Here is a 22,846-nt window from a genome sequence, read left to right on the forward strand (position 1 = left end):
ATGATTTCCCCTCTATTTTTAGGACAAAGTGGAAAAAAAAAATCAAATCATTCATGTGAGAGATTTAGTTTGAAAATCTAGGATGGTCTGATTATGCTACATTAAGTAGGGAAAAAAACAATAAAATTACACTGACACCATGATAACTGATATACAGGAATACATCTATAACTGAACAAGAGCTGGAAGGGCATAAATTCTTTTGAATATTAATGTGTAGAATTATAACCTACTTTCTGTTCTACTTTATTTATTGTTACATAAACAAAAATCAAAGAGAAGGGCAATGTATATATACTTAGGACATATTCCGTAATAATTTCCTATTCTACATCCATAGATGTGAGCAGCAGAATTGAGACTGAGAATCCTAAATCCTTCAAAGATCTTTCGATCTCAGAGATATAGTTAAGGTCACCACACTCTGTATTAAGACAAAAATTAGTTCACTTCGAGTATATTTCTTCCAATGTAAGCAGAAACAAGAACGGTTGTGTATAGTTAATTTTCAACTAATTTGAAAACAAATTGATCAGAACACTCCTTATTCAGAAGCATCGATCTTACTCAAAATCTCATTTCAGTATATAACTCAAGTCCTCAAAGTTAATTCAGGCTATGTAACCACCCTGAATTCAAAGCTCATGACACCTGTCTATTTAAAATACTGTTTATTTGTGATTTAACATTAATTAGCATTACATCTAAGAGCAATATCAGATAACATTTATACATTTTCCACAGGACACAGAAGTTCATTGGCTCATTCTTTATGCCAAAGCAAGTAAATAGAGGCATTAGCAAAAGGTGCAAATAGTTCACTGTTGTAGTTTAAAAAATATTTATGCACACTGCATTCATTTAAGATATATATATTTTTAAAAAGTTATGGAAAAGCATAGTTCACAGGTTACTGTTTCTACATACGTTGTAATACAACATAAATGATGTAGAACATAAAAAAAATCCTCAAATACAGAATTAAGCAACTGAAAGTTTTCACTAAGAGATTAAAACACTGATTCCAGTAGTTAGTGAGATCTAGAATGAAATTTCTGGCTCTGTTTCAGCTTTACATCATCATACACGAACAGTCGAACAGAACCAGCCCAGAATGTGCCGTAATCAATGTAACGTTTTACATGCCAGCCCACCCTCCAGAAACACTTTGGATTATTTTTACCCACTATTTTGGATCATTGATTTTACATTGATTTGTGACATCACTTGGATGAAGGGGGAAAACAAAACTATATTCAGCCTAGGTTTAAGTTTGTATTTACATTAGAAAGAAAGTTAACTGAAAAGATAAGAAAATTTTGTAAAAATAAGAAGTGGTGGTTTTCTCACTGGGTGGGGTGGGGTGGAGTGGGGTAGGGGGGAGGATTAGAATTAACCGATTTCTTTCAGTGCTGCCTTCCAAAGATACATCAGGTAAAAGGATTTGACCCTTTTAAAACTGAAATATCAACCAAGAAATACAATGATTTTGGCAGAGAAGCAGAATTTTAGAAATCTGGGACATGTTTGGAGTAAATTACGCTTCAGACCCCATTGTGACTATGCATTATCGAACCAGAACTGTTTTCACGACTCCTCTTTTGTTCCCTTTGTTTCTCACTTTCTCATTCTTTTCGTTCAGTTACCATATGAGAGCTTCTTCATTTATTAGCAAAACTAAGAGAAAAATACGTTATAAGGTTCAAATATGAATCTAGTTATACCTTTAAATGCTCTAATCCCCTTTTGATACCAAGTCCCTGGATTCTTTAATTATATGTAAGCACACTTAGTACCAAGCAGCCTCAGACCTGCTCTGCTGTTAAACGGTAGGCTAATATGCTTATGACAATTTTATACTGAATGGTCTACAAACACCTCGACATACAAAAATTGTTTTTGCCAGAGCTAAACTAAATAACCCATGTTATGTGTACAAAATCCCCTCTGTTGAAAAATAAGGGGCTTTCTAAACTAATAAAAAAGGAAGTTTTCAAAAATTATAGTTTACTAAAATGACTTTTTTTTTGGCGAACAAAGTTACTTCAGGTGAGGAAGTTTTATACTATGAATAAAATTCCAAATGAATCTTTTCTTATATATTTTCTTTAAAAAATTATGTGCCAGTGTATACTAATGCTATAGATTCTTATCTTAGAAGCTTTTAAAGCATTCTGTTAATGCCCATTGAAACAATGGGAACCAAAAAGGTACAGTCGATAATCAATGATAAAAAAATTATAATCTGATCACCATGTAAAACAGGTGTTGAGAAATAAAAATTCTCTCCCTTGTTCACTGGTAATTTCTTTCCAACAGATATTACAGAGAAGGCCTGAAGTAATTCAGACCGATATCTGTTTACGGTGAATTATAACACTTTATGAGGGCAGAGCTAATTAAAACTAGCAATTGTTTAAAAATTCAAATTCAAAGCCTTTTTTTGATATATAAAATGAGAGATGAATTTGAAAGTTCCTTCCATAATATGTTTTTCTTTTAGTAAAACCCCTTTCCAGTTCTGAAAGTCCAGTTTGCTACATACCCCCATCTGATCTACCACTGCATATTAATGATCAACTTAAATGTGGTATTTAAATGTGCAATGTCACACTGTAATAATAATTAGAAAAATACTTTTTTTAGGCTTCGACTTTCTCCTTTTTTTTGTTCTTTTTCAGAAAAGAAGGGGTGCGGAATTTCTTCTTTTTCTTAGATGGTGATTTTGAAGGTGAGCCTTCAGGTGACAGGACTTCTTCAATTTTTTCTGGAGACTTAATGGTGATCTCGATGTTTTCTATGGTCGTGCTTGTAGTTAACCTGCTCACTTGCTTGGCAAGCTCATCTTCGACATCACGCACGTCATCCCTGCCGTTCACCACGACAGGCACTTCAATGCAGGTGAAGCTCTTGGAAAACAGCTCATGGTTTTCTACAAAAAGGGGAGGATTTTTTGGTCATTTTACATAAACATCTTTGCTTTATTTTACAAAATAAAGCAAAATTTTTTATTTCACAAAATGTTTTAGCAACATATTAAGGCATTACTTTAATTCCAATAAAGATAGGTCATTATTTTAATAGACTATAGACCTATGAGCATGAGGCTAATTTTTAAAAATAGTATAGAGGAGAAAGGAACAAAGTTGTTAGACCAAAGAATGAAGGCTAGGCAAGTCCAGTACGACGACTTGACCGTTTCATTGCAAATCAAGGCAAAATAACTGAGGGAGACAACATACATTTTTCTTTTAATTTGGGGTCATTTGGCAATCAAAATTGAAAAATATTTCATGCTTCTGAGGGGAAGACATATGACAAACCAATTTTAATTTCACAAATTCTTAAGGACTATGGGTTACCAAAATCCAGATTAAGGTAAGTCAATATAAACATCAAACAAAAGTAGCATCCCACTTAATAAAAAATATAAAATATCTGGGAGCTCCAAGTAAAATCATGGTAAACTTACTGTAATCAGGTGTGCAATTTCCTTACATAAAAACAAATGAGAGATGAACAAGTTCTTAAATTAACTCAGTGAATGCTGTGGAAAATTACAATGAATACCTTCTAATTTTTCAGGGATATTTTGCGGTGACTGAGTTTGAGACTGAATTTGTGAAACAGATGAAGCGTCATCTGAGAGTAATTCCTGCTCAGCATCTGTTGGATAAGAGTTTAGTTAAAAGCCATGCAGAACAAAGAAGCACAAGACTTTAGGGAGGTTAGTGCATATATCAAATGCCTGCATAAACAGAGATGAGAAACTCTTGAGCTGAGCATGCTAATGGTTACCCCATATATCAATAATTATGCATTAGGAGGAGGTTAATGTGTTAAAATTTCTGGCTGCTAACAGCTATTTTGCATTACATGCTTACTAAGGAAGCATGGCTACTTGAAGCCCAGACAAATAATATCTATGCATTCAGCTGTTGTTAGAGTGTTAGAAAACTAAAATATATTAAGCAGCCAGATGAAAAGAATTATGAAGCTTCATCAATTAATGAGGCAGAATGCTTCGCTGAATTTCTAAACAATATCCAATTAGTGATTCCTGTCAGAGCATTAGTGAGCTAATTTGGAAGGTCATAATGAATGTGGAGGAAACTATAAAGTTATATATAAAAGGTGATGGTTCTAGAGTGCAATATTTGTTACCTGGCATCTTTAAGCTTTCAAAAAATAAGAGATTAAAGAGGGACATTTTACAAAATACAAGAACATAGGAAGTTTCCAACCTTATGTTAGAATAAACAAATTCAATAATAGCACTTAGAACATTTAGTATAATTACATTAATAAGTCAGAATGACTCCCTTTTGTGACAAAGATACTAATACACCGATGAAAACTGTTCCCTGGATGATTTAAATATCATTAGTTCTTCCCACATGACACCTAATATGAACTAAAATTCTTTAACTATTGGTTTTGTTTTGCTTTGGGTAAAAATTTCAACTGTATGTGTGGATGCTCTAAAGCAGAGGTTCCTACTCTCTTTTGGGGGTCACAGCCTTCTTGTCCCTTATCCTGAATGCCCCTTTCCCCAAATGTATATCATACACAATTAAGCATATATGTTTGAGAGAGCTCATGGACTGTCTGAAGCTTATCTAAAGACCCAAGAGTGACAATTTGCTACAAAGAATCTCTTATTCTTGAGAAAAAGGAAGTCAGTATTCTAACTGGGGTTTTCCATTAACAATTCTAAAATATAATCCTTACTTTGAGTTCTGAAGTCAGAAAAATTCAACCTCACGAGTGCCCATGTGCTTAAGGAAAGTCTCATAAAAATTCTAGCAGTTTGCTTTATATTTTGATTTTGAAATTACAATACTGCCACTGTGAGACACCCAGAACAAGAGATTTTTGCAAAGTATTAAAGCCACATACTTGTGAATCTGTAATTATGTCAAAGTAAAAAGTTTTTAAAAAGCCACATACGCTGAAATGTTTAAATCTGTTAATGTATCTACATTTACTTTAGCTAGGAATTCTTCACTCATCTGGGGATTTCCCTTTACTTTAGAAGACTTTTTGGTACCAAACAGATTGCTCTCTCAGGAAAATGGTTTCACTACATGTTCACATACGTGCTTTGTGGTGGCTCTTCACAGTTCAGCCCCACCTCTACTCAGGACTGGGAGAGCTGACACAGAACGCTTGATTATGAACGGAACCTTTTAAAAAAAACACTGACTGTCTTCTATCATCCAACTCAAGGTGCTCCACTGATAACAGTATGATCATCCTAGGCTTAACTGAAAAATGAACTAACCTTCCAGGCCTTGCTGTTTACGCTCGATTGTCTTCTTATACTCTTCGAGTTCTCCTTCTGTGAGATGACTGAAGGGATTGGGAGGAGCTGGTGGGCCAAGATCGTCATCTTCAAATTGCATGGTCTTGCAAAGAAAAACAGCAACTCGTTACCAAGAGCTTTACTTATGCATATATATATATATATATATACACACATACACAACTTCACACACATATACACACATATATATATAACTGTATATATGATGTCTGTGACACCCCACCTTATAACAGTCATAAACAATGATAAAGCAACATGCTTTGTTTAAAATATGTGTATCAGATTAGTGCTTTTTATTTTTTTAACTAAGTTTATTGGGGAACATTGGTTAATACAATTATATAATTTTCAGGTGTACATTATAATTTGACATCTGTAATATTCTATTGTGTGTTTACCACCCAAAGTCCAGTTAGATTAGTGCTTTTAGACTACTGATCCAATGGACTAAAACTGCAAGCAATGTTTCCTCAATTAGCCTGTATAGGTCAATTTTAATAACTCTTTGAAAAAAATAAAACTAAGCCAAGTTCTAATAAGCTTCACATAATTAAGAACTATCTTAAAACCCAAGAAAAAAGATAAAAAGAATTTAAGATAAAAAGTCTTTGTGGAAAAAAAAATTAGAAAAATGACTGTAACAAAAGGACTTCTTTAAATTTGCTATGAAAATAAACTAAGTATTTGCTCTAGGAAAGGAATTAATGGGACTTTCAGTTAAACCCGAAGGCCTGAACCTATGCATTTTTTAAAAATCTTTCTCAAAACCCCACTAAAATGATAGTAAAGGAACAACAACAAAAATTGTTGGAGCTATGACATCTGCCTGCTTATACAAACAAGAATTGTATAAACTTCTCAGGATAAAAGAATGAGAGAGGGGACAACAGAGCATGAGAAACGTGAACACATTTCTGGAAGATGAAAGGCAGGTGAAAGAGCTGAGAAAGCCGAAGCCTCAGCCCTGCAAAGAAGGATCAAGCAAGAAGCATGCTCGTCTGCCCTGCAGGTCTGGTAAGGCTCAGAAACAAGAGGCATCAGGTACCACAGAAAGTGGTGGTGAAGAAAAGCTGAAAAGGAGAACAAGTTAAAAGTCTGAATAAGGAACAGAGATTCCTCAGGTACCCTTTCCTATTCCACACAGCCAAGCATTTACCTCTCACCCATCTCTGCAGATGAGAGGCTAAGTCTTCAGAACACAAGCCACAGCTGAGGGCTCTCAGAATGGGGGTGGGAGACTGGAGAATTCTCCAGATATATTAAATGGCCCCAGGTTAAAAAACAAAACAAAACAAAACAAAACTACAGATACTAACATTTGAGGACTCCCCCGAGAAACAACCCGATCCACATCCGATCACCCTACAATGACGCTCACCCATTCCCAAGCTTTGCACATACCCAGTGCTTCTGACTGGCTCTCAGTTCCTCATCCTTAAGAATAAACAGACTACCTTGATTTATCAGACACTTGAGGAAAGATTCCAACATGGAAGCGAGAGACCAGAATAAACAAGAAAAAGAGAACTCAGAAGAAACAAAGAAAATAAAGGCAGCTGAAGAAAATTTGAATTTGATTCCTCAGAGCAATAAGATAAAATGTTGTATCTGCAAAAGGCCAGGATGTTATTTAAAAAAATCCCAGATTTCAATCTGCAGAAAGAACAAAGACTAAGAAGAAATCTACTACAAAGTACACCATCATAAAATTTCAGAACATCAGGGATGTAGAAAAGGTCTAAAAGAGAGGAAAAAAGCATCCTTTACAATAGTACATGAATCACAATACTCTCCTAATTCTGAACAATAAACAGAGTCAGGGAATAACACAGTGATAATTTTCATATTTTGGGGGAAAATTATCCTAAATTAAAATTCTATATCCATGATATGCACATATGAAGTTAGAATAGAGAATTTCAGACAGTTACCTCTTATTAGAGGATGCACTCAAAGATAATAAAACTATTATTAGAGGATGCACTCAAAGATAAAGGAGGAAATCAAGAAAGTGAAAGGCACACAATGCAGGAAACAGAATACTACACAGGTGGGACGCAAAGGAATTCTCAGGATGAGCCTGTGCAGCTGGCCTGAAGAGCCACCAGTCCAGATCTGGATCGAATGACAGGAGGCTAAAACTGAGAGATTACCTGTTACCTTTGACTCTATGGAAAATAATATTAAGAGAGACTCTGTAATCCTGTCAAAAAGTTTGGGAAGAACTAAGCCAATGTACTCAAAATACTAAGCCAAAGAACAAAAGAAGGTAATTAGTATCTCCAGGGGGGAGGAACATTGTATAAGAAAGGAGGTGTAATCACAGGATACTACCTGGATCAGCACTAAATGTTTAACAATATAAACATCAAAGGCTGATAACAAAAAATTGTGATATAATTTTGCTGGGAGAATGAAAAAGGGAAGCATCTTCCATGAAAGAAGTCACTATTATCCTTCGTTAGTTCTAAGATGTATATGTCCCCCACATTTTCTCATCTCTGAAATGGGATTCATCTTATAACTGATAACTTCCTACAATTATAACTGTCAGGGTTGTTTCTCTTTTAGTGATGCATAAAATAATGGTACTTAATACAGTTGACGACGTAATTCGATGACATACAATTGAGGTCTAAAATGGACAAATAAAGGAAAAGCAGAAGAAAGACTCCCTTTAGAAACATGAAGGTGAAACTGTAAGTCCTGTGGATCATCTGGCTTTTTAACTTGTGCTTATATTAACTTTAGTAAAAATATTCATATTTAAAAAACAAAGAAATTAATGTGGTAGATGAAAAACAAAAGTCGTATTGCTTCATGGACTTACAGAAGGAGGCTTATCCACAACGATTCCAGCAAGCAACTGAGACTGTGGTCCCGCTGTTTTCAAGTCGTATCTGTTTTGTTCTCGAATCTGAATTGAAAAACAATAATGAGTTCTTGGGGGCAACTGTACAGATAAACTTTACTATTTGACCACCTCAGAGGAAAGGTCTCTTTAACTCCCACCTCCATAAAGCCCTCCTTGCCATCCGAACTCCCATTAATCTCTTCCACTCTTCCTGACAGGTGATGTCCTGTGTCTTGCATTATTAGAGAACTACACTTTTCACTAATACTACAGCTCTTAACGCAAAATGAGTTAATACTTTTTTCCCATATAGCCTGCCCACCAGTGGCTAGCACAGAACTGGAGGTATTCAATACAAGCTAAAATTATACTGAATTAAATTTCGAATTCTTCTGTATTCAAACCACTAAGTTTCATATTAATCAGATCCAATTACTAGTGATTTAAACATAAAACAGCATAAAAAAGCCTCCCCTGGCCACAGAAGACCTCGTCTTACCTTATTTCTTTTTTCTAGTACCTCATTAGGGTTTGTGTTTAAAGGAACAAACTGATTTGGATCTTCAATCTTGATAGGTGTTCCACTGCTAACTTTAGAAGAGTCCTCTGCTTTCATCCACTAAAGAACCAAAAATTTTCTAGAATGAAGCTTTGTGTTAAGGAAGTATGGTAGGTTCTTAATAACTATTTATTGACTCGAAAAGGAGGTGCATACACTGCCAATATTTTAAAGAATTTCAGTATTTATTGGTCAATTAATGTATATCTCATTTTAGAAAAGGGCTCGCAATAAGCATTCACTTAAAAATATTGTTAATATTCAAATGAATGCTCAGTTATGCTGCTATTTAACGTTTCTCCTTTTGGCATTTTAAATACGATGCTGAAAATATTTCAAGCATAGACACAGAGCCTGATCTCACACGAATCCCCATTCAGAGTTGTTACCTGCACTGAATGTTCAGCTGATGATGCCTAAGAAGGACTCAAGGAATCTCTTAAGATTTAGTTTTCCAGACGTAATTTTTTATTTTTGGCTGACAGAAAATGTCAAGCCCCTGACCAGCATTTTACAAAGGGAATAATATAGTAGTAGTCTACAGTATAACAGAACCATAGGGATGGAAAAGCCTTAGAGAATTCTTCTTATTTACCCCCATTATATCCCTTAAAGAAGGCTAATATTCATCAAGACTAGTGATAGCTGGCCATCGGTCTCTGTCAATAAAATTAATTCTAGAAAACTTAAAAGCTTAGTTATACTCTTTTACTAGAAGATAAGAAATCTTACAGGCTAGGGATAAAATGCTTGATGCATAGACATTTCCATATTAAATGTTACTGATTTACATGATAGGATGAACTAAATTTGAGTATCTAGGGAATATTTGGTTATAAGCACTCCAAAACTAAACCAAATCTAAAGCAAAATGCTGCAAAAGATAAAATAACCCATTTCTCTATAAAATCTTGCATAAGGGTAGCTATGTGTGGTATTCCTGAAACTTTGGCACCATTAGGTGTTGATAACTTTTATAGTTCTGATTTACTGTAACAATATAAACCACAAAGTGGTATTACGGTATCACGCAGTGGGTGAGTACTGGGCTCCAGACTTTACCATCACAGTGATTAGTTAACCCTTTTGAACCTCAGTTTTCTCACCTATAAAAACAGGAGAGAAAAACAGCATCCTCTCCACATTAGCATTAAATGCGATAATTCATGTATGGCATTTAGAACAAAATGCCTTGCTCAAAGTTAATCCAATAATGACAATGATTGTACTTTCCCAATATTTTTGACATAGAATGTTCAATTCGTGAGTAACTAGGCAAACTATTTAGAAAAGGCAAACCACGTAAAATAGTGGCATACTGTGATTTTGGTCCTGGGACTGGTTTCTCCATTCCGAGACTCCTCAGGCACATTCACTTTCATGTAGGTATTTGGTGAGTTCAGCCATCTTGTTTTCTCACGCTGTTGTCTCTGTGCCATGTATTTGAGAGGAGAGAGTGGCACTGTATCATCTTCAAAGGAAAAAGCAGTCACAGTTGCTGGGATTTCCACATCACTCTTGTGCCTAGGCTTTTCTCGAATGAGAGGATGCCTGTAAGCATAGCCTGTTCTATACCCCTAAGGGAAGGAAAAAACCACATTTGAAGCAATAAAACCTGTGCCAAACACAGCATCTGGATTCTAATTCTCTAAACGAATGATTCAGAAAGACCCCTCTGTTGCAAAACAAAGGGGAAAACATCCTTCCAAACCCCACATTACACTAGAGTTGAAGTCAAGCAACTTTCAAGATCTGATTCCAGCTGACAATGCGATTTCCACTCACAATTATTCCTGACAAAGGTAATTTCAAAATTGCCCACTAGAAGCATTTTCCTAGCTATAAACCAGTTTTCTGGAGGCCAAATCACAGTGCTCATTTACGTCTTTGTTCTTGGTTCTGAAGGCAATCTGCCTTTGACCCTTAGAGGAAGAGGGTAAAATCTAAGATAAGATGACATTTGCATATTTCACTGATTCTTAAAAATGTGGCAAGATTACACTTGAATGCCTTCCTAGGGTCAAACTCAGCTGCTGGAGGAGCAAGGAGCATGTTCCAAACCAAAGGGAGATGGGAACATCTGCTCTTGAATCCAAAGACATGAAATCCAAGTTTATGTTCAATTTTTTACCTACCAAATTGTCCAGAGTCCTCATCAGCCCTTCAAACTCAATCTCGCCAACCTTCCATTTCTGATGGGAACCTACATTCACTCCTTCTCCTGCTGCAATAGTGTAAGTGACAGGTTTATACTTCTGAAGATCCAGTATAAGCAGATTGTCTACTCCGCCTGCCCCTGCTAATGCCTGCACCTGTAATCAGGGGCAAAATATACAGAGGCACAAGACTGTAAAGACTATAAGGAGTATTTTACCTTTAAAAAGGCACGGTTTCGATTCAACAACTATCTAATACTTGTTTAGGCTACTAACAACAAAAAACAAGGCAACAAACACACTTGGGAAAGTAGGCAGCTGAAGTATCTTTTCCATCTCTCTGAATGAAAAAGACACTTGCCAGGGCTCTGATCCTCCCCAATGGAAAACATAACCTTTTTACATATTTCAAGAAACTGAATTCTCTTGCCAAATTTTAAAGTTCTTTTTTTGCAGTTTCCCCATAGCTATCCAGTTAATACTTTGCTGAAAGTGTTAATTTTAAAGAAATATTGACACTATACTGTGAATTTAAGGATATTTATGCAGAAGTTAGCTCATTATCTTAATTTAATTAAGCCTTTCATTGCCTCATTTGAGAAGGAGGGACCATTAAAGAAAAAAAAAAAAAATTGGTTGTTAAGACAAGGAAAAGTTGGCAGAAAGTCCCCCCTCGCCTTTTTTGTGACTTTTTCAATAAATGAAGATTATCACCATTTGTTCAAGAGAACCTGATTGATTTTCTTGAAGAGGGAAAGTAAGGCCATTAAATACATTCAGTTTCCTGACGAAAAACTGGCTAATAAATATTCAACTGACTATAATAATGAGGCTAAGGCTGTGGAAACATTGGAAACTACACGAGTTCATAAAACCTCTGTCTCTGCTCACGTTTTTTTATAAAAGTGGCCATAATACATCTGATCACTGATGACTTGTGGCTGCCTTTGTGTCTCGACTGGCATCACACTATCAGAGGGTGAAAATAGAGAAATGTGCAATTATACTATCTTAAAAAATGAGATTATGGGAAAAATGATATTATGAGGCACTAAGATTTGTGTGTTTCTATACATAAATTTTAGTTTTCTTTCCTTCTATTTTAAATTCAAGAGATAATTGAGTAAAGCAGAACTTCTCTTAAAAAACAAAACAAAACAAAAGCCACAACCAATAAGACTTTGGAAATAAGTAAACACAAAACCCAACTCAACAAGCAAATTAATAAAGCAAAAAAATAAAGGGGTGTGTGAGTAATTTTTCCTACCTGAATCTGACAGGCCATGTGCACAGTAAAAATATAATGAAAAGCCTCTTCGACTGTTTCTCCAAGTGCAACCACACCGTGATTTCTGAGCACCAGCACCTAAAATAGAATCCCAGAGCAGTTACTTTAAATGACTGGCATAGCTCACACTGCTTTCACCAACAGCAACAGCAGCAAAAATAGCTCTTTAGATAGGAGCTCTACTACATACCTTACAACTTGGCCCCAGAATTTTCTGCAGTTGGATTCTCTCCTCCTGTTCATCGAGTGACCCTTGATAGTCGTAATAGGCAACATCTCCCAGGATCAGGGACTCTTGAGAAATTGGAAGGATCCCACACTTCATGGAGGATACCTACATGGTTGGGTCCATGACAAGGTAACATATTCAGTTATTAACCACACTTTCACAGGAACCCGATTTCTTTAGCCAGCTCAGGAAGCACTGGCCTATTCACTGTATTTGCCATTCCAGCCTACCTCCCACTGTAGTTCTTTGCTTGTTCCAGGAAAAAAAGAAAAGGATGTAGGGGATATGACTCAATTTAAATGCTGTCCCAAATATTATGCAAGAAGCTTTGCTCCAAAGAACTCAATGACCCAATTATTAAACTGATTAGTTCAAAAATGGGAATGCTATCTTGCCATTTGTTTCCTAGAATGGTAGCATTTGGCTCAAAGGGCCTTTTGCTTTCTGGTTATGTGGAAGATTATAATTTTGAATATGATTTTAAATGGCAGGGTCTGAAAGAATGCAGATAGTAGAGTATCATGTACGGAAAGCCATGAAAATAATATACTTCCCAGAGTCATTGTTGGTTTTGGCCCTACAGTCACTTACAGCTGCTGTTGCAAGACTGTGGATGTGTATCACACACTTAATATCAGGACGTGTTGAATAGATTGCAGCATGGGGACTGAATCCTGTATGGTCAACTTTCAAATTAGTACTTCCCTGATCAACCACTTCTCCTATTATATTGACTTTTACCTGGAAAAATCAGAAAGACACATTGAATTGGTACACATGTATCAAAGTTTACCTGCGTTCTACAAGTTAAACCAGGGTGGTGGCAAACTTTTATGTCAAAAGCCAGATAGTAAATACCTTAGACATTGTGGGCCTCTGTTGCAACTACTCAACTCTGCTGCTATAGTACAAAAAGTGGTCATAAACAACTATAAAAGAATGGGTATGGCCTTCTTCCCATAAAAGTTTATTTACAAAAACAGGTAGTCTGCAACGAAACTCACTAGGAAGAAGCAGTTTCTGAATAACTTAAAACTCTTCACTAAAGGTCTGGACAAGTCTGGCATTTACCGAACTGGCTGGAAAATTTCCATGTGATGACACTTCAGCTCCCAGAACCAATGTAGTTCCTGCTGTTCTAGGACCAATGACAGTGGCTAGGAGTACAATCATGGAAAGTAAAACACTAGAAGGTCAGACCCTATGCTCATACCATCTGAGCTTTGTTTAAATCTATCTATAAAACACATATTAACTCTGTTTGTGTATCTTTTTTAAAAAAAAAAAAAATCCAGAGTGTACGGGGTAGGAAAATATTCAAAAGATTCCCTTCAAAACATGGATAGGTTCACTGATAAGACCAACTCATTATTGTCTCTTCAACTATCCTGTTTTTCTTGAACCCTAAAGCTTATGAATCCACATAACTTTCCAAACTCTTCCGTGTTCACAGATTTAAATGTTTTTTTTTTTTTAATTTTTATCCGTATCATTTATTGTTCCATCCTATACTAAAAGCTAAAACTTTCAGAAAAGCACAAGGACACACAGAACAAGTAACATAGGAATGAAAATTATACCAAATTGGAGGCTGTGGCTTCAGAAAATGACAGGCCTCTGGGAATTATTATAATGTGGTCTTGCTCCTTACTTATTCTTACCTGGGAGAAAGAGAAAAAAAAAAAAGACAATAGGAAATTACTATGAGGTGTTCATATTTTGCAGTGTAAACATGACTAGGAATATATTTACGACAAGTAATTGTGAGAGATCTAAGGGGAAAAAAGCAGAAATTAAAGGTGTGCAGGTTTCGTGTTGCTTTCATGAAACTTTCCTTGCAAGGTTTTCTCCCCTCAACCCTCAAGTGCTTGCTAAAAAACTGTGACATGAATTTCTCATTTACTGGATTTAACTAAAGCATTATTTTGGGGGTTCTAAGGTTGCGTAGAGTCAGCTACATTCATGCGAAACAAATGCTATATTATTCAACCGAATGTGGTAATGACTATAATCCTGATTTATATCATGGAAATTAAGGGAAAATGAGCAAAGGAAAGAGAATAGTCTCTTCCTAGGAAGGAATTAAGGTGGAGATGGAAGGCGAAACAGAAATGGCCGGGAGAAAGGGAATTTATTGGAAGACTGAACTTTCTGTCTGTGCTATTTTCATCACATGGTATTTTCATAATTTTTTGATTCCAAACATTGTATTGCTTCCAAGTCTGGCAACATGAAAACAAGATGGGAAAAGTACACACACACAAAAAAATAAATACCAGGGAGGAAACTTCCCTGACCCCTTTATCTTCCCTGCCCCAAATGCTTTTTTTAATGTCGCCGATGCTCAGATACAATTAACAAGGAGAGAGACAATAACTTCCTGGATAGATTCTACAGCTGCTCTGAATTAAAGGAGCAACACAGATAGCAAATGGAGAAGAAAGCTGGGATAACTGCAGCCTCTCTTGGAAGTAGGGTTTAAATCAGGATTAGGTTGTGATCCAGCATGCTAGCTTTAGAGAATAGTCTAAAAACTGGACTTCTGAGTAAAGGTGGGAAGAGTATAGTTGCCTTCTAGTTATTTATTTATTTTTTTTAAAGGAATATAAAGCCAAAGAACTCACTGAGATATATGTATTTGCCAGGTGTGTCCATCCAAATAAGTCCGCAATTCTGTATAGGCTGGCAAGTTTACAGCGAGTAAGTTTTTCTCCCTTCGCATATGAAGATGTTTCTGCCCCAGGAAGGTCATTGATAGGTGTGACCATGCCGAGACCTAAAAGAGGAAAAATTGTGGGAAGAGATTCAGGTCAAGTAATCCCTTACCTGGAAACTGCCAGGAGGTAGCTTGAGTCTGGGAGTGTCCAGCCTTGTAAATAATGATCTGAAACTTATGGGCCCACACAATGTTTCATTAGCTTATCTTCTTTCAGAGAAATACAGTGAGAGTAAAAAAATAGGCATCAGCGATCTTTGCTGTTCATCCAGTGCTTGTTAGGGAGTGAACTGATAGGGAGTTAGGCTCACGACACTGAGAAAATGGTCACACGATTCCATCGGTGAAAGTGTTATTAATACTGAGGTTTCTGCTAATTTTATGATGAAAAGACCTCAAAAGTAGTCTGGCTTCTGCCCTCCCCAAACAACAAAAACCAATTTTGGTCTCTAATGGCTCAACTGCTAAGTTCTACTTTGACCAAATTCAACTTCTGCCCAGTCTTCATTCTCTCTGACACCACTTACCACCTCTTTCCCAGAATTCTTCTCCATGCCTGTATTTACTGTCCTGGATCTCTTGTTCCCTTTCACCTGCTTCTTCTTCCTCCTTCAACAAGTTCCCTTCCCCTACTTTCTCCCAAACTGTGGCTCTTTCCCAAATCTCAGTCTTCCACTATGTTCTTTTTTCATTTCACATTTTCCCATGAAAACACTATATATTTGCCTTTTTGCCCCATTTTTAGTCTTCTGTTTCTAACTGCTTGCAACTTAATATAAAAATTAAAAGGATCTAAAGGTGATTCTATTTCTTCCGATTTTTCCTATCTTCTCTATTCTCCTTACTCTTCTAATATTGACGGCATTGCAATCCCTGCAGACGCAAACACTAAGTAACCTTTCCCTCCTACGCTTCCCTGTGCCATGTGTAACTGATCACCGCGTTCCATCACTCTCTTTCACAAGGCCCCTCATTTCCAAACTCAAGGTCTTACCTCACATGTAACCCTTGCAATAGCCTTCTCATTTTTGTCCTTGCCTGTAGTCCCTCTCTCTGTGAATTCATTCTGCATAAAGCCATCAGACTGAGTTTCCTAAAGCACCATCTTTAACCTCACTATTGCTCTGCTCAAAGTTTTGCAGAAGCCCCCAACTTGAAGGCCTACAGAGGCCAGGAAATTCGTGCAAATGCATAAACCGAGCATGATGCAGCCTGCAGGGTACTGGAGAGCACACACCTGGTTTGAACTGACAGCTGCAACTCAGCAGTCAGCTGTTACCGTGTGACAATCTGAGTCCAGGGCTCTCAGAACATTTAAAGAGAAGTCCCAAGTCAGCACTGTAATGTGAGATCTTCTAATTCTAAGATGTTGTGAACTAATTCAAAGAAATTGTTTCAATACATAAGCCACACAAAATAGTATAATTTCTGACAAAATTTCAAAGTCAACCATTAACCTTTCTCCTACACTCACTGTCCTTCCAACTTTAACTCCCACTTTTCACAGCACAACACACATATTCCAGCCCAACTGGTTGACTTCTACTCCCTGACCTCTTTCCTGGGAAACCTGGGACCTCTTTCCTGGGAAACCCAGGACAGCGCTTTCCTGCTGCCACGCCTCTGTGCATCCCAGCCAGCACCCCCAAGCTCCCTTTCCTGCCTTAGTATCTAGAACATTCACAGGATGGCTCCTCTTTTTACTTGCCTTCCCTGACTACTCTTCCTCTTTCAACTTCTGAATTCTCTTTTCAGACTCATCTCTGCCTATACCCTCTTGTATGATTATTTAATTGACTCTACGCTTTGAGTAATACTTCATGTGCACTGCCCCAGCCTCTCTGCAGCTCCGGGACTCCATTTCCCACTGTCGCAATGTCTTGGCAACTCTCCCCTGGCACCTTTGGCATGCTTCCCTTCCCCAAGCCAAACTAGATCTCCAACTTTGGACATTCCTATTTTTGTCTAACAATTACCGTGAAATCTCCCAGTTAATTCTTTCTACATCTCCTCTTGCTTAAGATGGCTTTCCAAAGTTAGAATAAAACCCAAGCTTCCAGCTCTGGCTGTGAAGCCCCAGGTAATTTAGCTTCTGCCTATGTTTCTGACTTCAGTTTGTTTTACTTGTCCCCTCAAAAACCACACTCCAGAGCATCTTTATTTTTGTTCCTTGAAGAGGCTGCCAAACTCATTCTCACCTATTCCCACCTGACACTTGTACTTGTTCCTTCCACCTAGAATGCTTTCTCTTAATACAGATTGCTCCTTATTGCAATCCAGATTTCAGTTTAAACGTCACCTCCTCAGAGAGATTCTCTCTGGTCACCCAGTCTGAAGTAGTCACCTAGTTACTCCTATCAAATTGCCATATATTAATTCTCTGCATAGCACGTCCTATTTATTATCTGACCATTTTTCTTTATTTACTGTCTGTTTTCTGTTTCCACAAGAATCTTGTCTGTCTTGTTTATCACTGTATCCACCATCCCTAAAGGTGCTTGACGCATAATAGACTCAGTATTACAGAAACAGCAAACCAAATTACTCGACCTCAGAATTTTTCTGTTTCTTCTGAAGAGTGAATGATTTTGGAAGTCCTCGTTCTCCCACGATCCCCGCCCCCACCCCTACCTCGCTAAACCCGTCGCTAAGTCTTCTCTGCTCTTCCCTGGCGATGCCTTTCTCATCGCTCTTCCTTTTTGTCCCCACAACCATTTCTTTAGTTCAAGCACTTACACCTCAAATTGGGACTCTTTCAAAGATTCTTTAACCAGTATGTGTGTGCCAACATACTCGTCTACTTAGAGTTCTACAAACATACCCTCGCCTGGCATGTTCCTACCATCATGTCTCTTTTTATGCCATTTTTCTATTTGGAAAGTATCTGAAGTCGTTGAACTTCTACTTATATACCTTTAACCAAGAAATAAAAAAAGGAACGAAGAAACAAAGGAAGAGAAGGATAATTTTAAAAAAAAAGAGGAAAAGAAAATCGCTTGACTCTGATGTGAAGCCGTCTTCGACAGTCCCCGCCGGCACTCTGTGTACCTGCCCTGGCACCACAGTGAGTTCGGTGCACGTCTCACTGAGAGGCAAAGTGCTCGAACTCAACCTCTTATCATTCTTGGTACCTTACAGTATGAAGCTCAGCAAAGTGGAGCTCTCGTGAAGAGACGTTAATAAATACAATGTCTTAACCCCTCTTTAACACCAAGTTCTAAACTACTCCATTCTTTGAACCTGGTTAGTTCGAGATTCTCTTCTTCCCTGAAGTTTTCTCAGTTCACTTTAGCCAATAATCAATTCCAACTCTGAATTCATGGCATGACTTGAACAGGGTCATTAGGCAATTTCTTATGAATTACTTTGTAATTTTTTCTCTATAGTTAACTTGCAGTTTTAATCTTTTGTGCATTCGTGGTATGTCTCTTCAACTAAAATATACATTTATCTGTAACAGAGACCACATTTAATAAGTATTTTGTCATCCTCACAAAGTCCAATAAATGCCTAGTTGATATAAAAAAGTAAGAGATTCTTAATACTATGTTACTTAAGTGTTAGATGTTTAAACTTAAGGACTGAACCAAAACAGAATATGTTGCTAAAAATGTACAGTGTTCAAAGTAAAGATAAAATTATAATTGTTTAAACTTTCCAAAACTGACATACTGAGGGGAGGTGAAGTAAAGCCCGAAAAAGAACTGGCCATGATGTAATCTGCAATCTGCTGTAATGCTAGCAATCCAGTTGGGTTGTAACCTTTCTTCAGCTGTTCTTGAATAAGGCACTCCAGGTCTTCCCGGAAGGCCTGCAATACAAAAAAACAACCACTGAGCATATGCATCTCACATGGAGCAGAAGCACCCAAATATAACTCCCTCTGAGAATATCAAGCTTTCCTATCTTTTGAATAGGTTTCATCTATAGTATTTTAAAACAAATATAAAACACAAAGTAATAATATTAAAACACTAGAAGAAACAAGAAACTTGCTTTCAGGGCTGAAAAAAATCATTAGGCATTCTTACTCTCAAAGAAAATTAGTTATTATAACATCGACGGTGGACAGGTATAGGTAGAGTAAAAGCCACTTTGTTAATAATTTATAATTAGACACCGAGTATAGACTGATAAAAAAGAGACCTGTTTCTTGCCTAGCAGCCTCATTATCTAGGTTCGGACAGAGTCCCTATTTGAACGGGGTGTGACTCTACAGAGTGACTCACACCAAAAGTCTTCACCTAAGTCACGCTAAATCATGGCCTCCATTTTATGATTTCCATGGCAGTTCCTTGGCCCCATAAACTCTAAAAGCAAACTGATAAGAGTTGAGAACTGATTACTCCCCTTCCATAACACTGTACTAAAGAAAGAACATTATTTTCCAACTTTGGGTACTGAACTCCTGTTCTGGAGTTCCACTGTATCTTTCCTTTCTCTCTCTCTCTGTCTCTCTCTCTGTCTCTCTCTCTCTCTCTCTCTGCGGCAGAAAGTGTTTACATAAATAAAATTTCTGAACATTAAGAGAAAATTTCTATTCCAGTAATCCTTGAGGTGCTAATATAATTCATCATTTGAATCCTCTCCCAATCCTTCACATTAGTTGAAACAGCTTGTTTTGTATTTCCATCACACTTATTTTATTAAATTCATCCCTTGTTCTCTTGCTCATTTCTATTTTCATTCATTTTAAACATGAAGGCGCTTGCAATATAAATCATCTAAACCTTGCTCTTCCATTTGAAATTGGTTACTTGTGTAGCAGAATGCCCTGCCAGAAATTAAATTCAATTTTTTTCATACTTCACCTAAGAGAGAGAAAGCAGAAAATGGCTTTGGAATCACCACCTCCAAGAGGAGTAGGTATGAAGACCCTGGAGAACACTGAGAAAAACTTTCTTGGAAGGGTGAATCTCCTGAGTCACCGACAGCAGCCTTCCTTGTAGGGCTGGGAATAAGACCTCCTGCAGTCCTTGCTTAGATGTAGTCTTGCTTAGGGGATGGCTAAATAACACAGAGGTTTCCAGAAAAAATGACTTTTTTTTTTTAAATACTAGCCCCGGAGCCCATGGAGGAAAGAGGAAATGTGATTCTGAGGCTACGAGGTGGTAGATATCAGGACCAGTGCTGACACAATGTGTTGCTTTTAGAACAGCAGTTGAGAGGCATCTGTGATATGAATTAAAAGAGCTGAGTCCTAATAGCTGTAATCTTGGGAACTCAACCATGGAGTACCCTGAGCTTATCACAAAAAGAGGGACAAGGAGGTCAACCTTCCCTGATGTACCATGGTGGCCTACACAGGCATCTGGATCAACAGTGAACCTGCATCTTCTGTTGGACGGGGAAGACTAGTTTTCAACACCACTACCGTGTGGCAGGAAGGTGCAGTGGCAGATTGAACAGACTTTTGCGTGACTCTCTCATACATGCAGACATGAGCACACCACATCCTGGGTATGATGAACCCTTTTTGGATTATGTAAGGTGCTGAAGTTCTTAGGATAACTTAGGGAAAAGTAGAATTTATAAGAGGAAGATGCCGTACTTTCTACTAATACAACAGGTGACTAGTTGAGTGATTAATTTAAAAATACTAGCTGTGATCATATTTGAATTCTGAGTTCATGGAGCAGTTTACACCAGTTAAACATGATGTTTCTTTTACAAATTCAAGGCCCGTTAAATAAAAATCATTAGCACAATTATAAGAATTCTAAATATCTAATTCCACTGTCTACATCTAGTTCATTTAAATACATGATTTAAACCAGAGAAACTATCCTTAAAGTATCTCCTACAAAGACACATTAATCAGAGAACTCCATTAATACATTTCTAAGACCTTGTGAATATAAAACGGTTGTGAGCTGTATATAAGATGGATGGACACCTTCATCCAGATGAGTAACATGAGTATTTTAGCACGTTTAAGGCTGAAAGGAAAAGAATCTTCCAGACATACTCATTTATCTTTATGTAAACTTCAGAAAACTTCTGGGCACCTGGCAATAAGCCAATCTTCTCCTCTGAAGCTTTATCTTCTCTTTAAAACCAAATTCTATTTACACTCTCCTCAGTTCAAAGCAGCTATAATCAATGTTCTTCGATTCAGTAAAAAAAAAATACATTAAGGCTACCTACTATGTATATCACTCATTATTTACATTACATTAGTTCTGAGAAGGAGGCATTATTTATTTTCTTGAATGTTGTTGCAGGAAGAACTAAAGGCAGATTCCATAGATTAAAATGATACAAAAATAAATACAGGTTATAAAAATTAAAAAAAAGAGAAATAAGCATAAGGAGGTTAGACGGAGCCAGGAATGAGGTTAAGATACAAAGTACATGCTATAAAACTGTATGCATTTGCTGGAGATAGGCCAGATTTTATCTAAACTCTCTAAGTCAACATGAATCAAGACAATCTTCTCAGTATGCTGATTTATAATGGCTTTATGATTAAAATCAACCAGTTGTTCAAGAGAATCACAACTATTTAAGAAACTAATGAGAACTTTCTGCTGGATGGGGATGAGAAAGCTAAATAAGAAAGTTTGAAAAATTTGTCCAACAACACATAGCTATTAAATGTCAAAGGCAAAGACTTGAGTCAAATGCTACTTTTCGTTAGTGAAAATACTTTTTTTCACTACCATATATCCCACAATATGGCGAGTACCATCCTAAAACGTTGGGACGATCCATGGTGTCACAGGGGAATGTATAAGCCCTTCTGAAATCAATTAAGAGAAAAATATGACTTTCTCCTTTAAGGCTAGTGAAAAATTTCAAAGTAATTCTTCTACTACAAAAGATTTAATATTTTTTGTTGTAAACATTTTAACTCATTTTTAATGTTTCAGATATTTTTGAAATATTGTTCAAATAATTACCTAAGTCATAAAAGTTAGTGTAAAAATTACTAATGATATAAAATGGTTTTACCTGATTTAAAAAATTTATCATACTTATTAAACTTTAATTCAAATATTAAAATAAAATTTTACTTATCTTTATGATGGATAATCATATTCCTACTAAAATATACCGTGAACAAAATAATCTTTTATAGATGATTCATTTAGATCCCACAACAAAGTCCTGAGATAGATGACTATTCGCTAAAGATTGCACACTAACACGTTCGTGGAACAAAGATTCAAATCTGCACTCTCAGTTGGGTACGGGATCTTCTCCTAATTTTACCAAAGATGGGTTGTATCACTGAAACCAAATACAATTAATAATGCGACAGGCATGTTGTGATGAGAAATACTGAGTAAATCTCAGGATAGATTAGAGCACTAGGTTATAACGATAGAAAAAGCAAGACAAATTATCAAGCAGCAGATGATGATGATCCTGGAGTACCACAGTACTTGCTCTCTTACAATTAGGAATTCTCCCATTAAAGCAGACAAGAAATTATAAGCAAGGCAGCAAGGTCACATGCTGGGCTTTTGAAGTCAGATTGAGCCAACAAGTTCTCTAGAAGAGTCAGGTTAAAAGATCAAACAAGACATACACAAAGCTGCAGCATAAACCTGGCTTCTATCTCAGATACAGAAGAGCACAGGAAGTAGTGGGGGTTGTTACACCTTGAATACATAGATACACGGATGTGAATAAGCCAGAGTGCCATCAGGGTCATAGATTCTGGTACCTTCAAAGCCAAAGTGCAGCCTAAAGAATTATGATTAAAATCTTCA

The 22,846-nt window shown here is 36.8% G+C and overlaps 1 protein-coding gene across 8 annotated transcripts in view; it reads right to left on the bottom strand.

The window, feature by feature from the left end:
• Positions 1–654: 654 nt before the first annotated feature.
• The window catches only part of ADD3 (adducin 3), a 112,247-nt gene continuing 90,055 nt past the window's right edge, over positions 655–22,846 (bottom strand). For 6 of the 8 annotated variants that reach the window (XM_039871254.1, XM_039871253.1, XM_039871256.1 and 3 more), the window contains exons 3-15: positions 18,801–18,939; positions 15,037–15,188; positions 13,993–14,073; positions 13,004–13,153; positions 12,374–12,517; positions 12,163–12,261; positions 10,875–11,051; positions 10,059–10,316; positions 8,680–8,799; positions 8,157–8,243; positions 5,285–5,408; positions 3,571–3,666; positions 655–2,932 (exon numbers count right to left, since the gene is read on the bottom strand). In XM_039871254.1, the coding sequence (XP_039727188.1) occupies positions 2,643–2,932; positions 3,571–3,666; positions 5,285–5,408; positions 8,157–8,243; positions 8,680–8,799; positions 10,059–10,316; positions 10,875–11,051; positions 12,163–12,261; positions 12,374–12,517; positions 13,004–13,153; positions 13,993–14,073; positions 15,037–15,188; positions 18,801–18,939 (1,917 nt within the window). In that variant the 3' untranslated portion in view covers positions 655–2,642. The remainder of the gene's footprint in view (positions 2,933–3,570; positions 3,667–5,284; positions 5,409–8,156; positions 8,244–8,679; positions 8,800–10,058; positions 10,317–10,874; positions 11,052–12,162; positions 12,262–12,373; positions 12,518–13,003; positions 13,154–13,992; positions 14,074–15,036; positions 15,189–18,800; positions 18,940–22,846) is intronic. The other 2 variants (XM_039871260.1, XM_039871259.1) reach the window with 1 other exon arrangement.

The sequence above is a fragment of the Pteropus medius genome, unplaced genomic scaffold (genome assembly GCF_902729225.1).
Source record: "Pteropus medius unplaced genomic scaffold, Ma_sr-lr_union100, whole genome shotgun sequence".
Lineage (NCBI taxonomy): Eukaryota > Metazoa > Chordata > Mammalia > Chiroptera > Pteropodidae > Pteropus > Pteropus medius.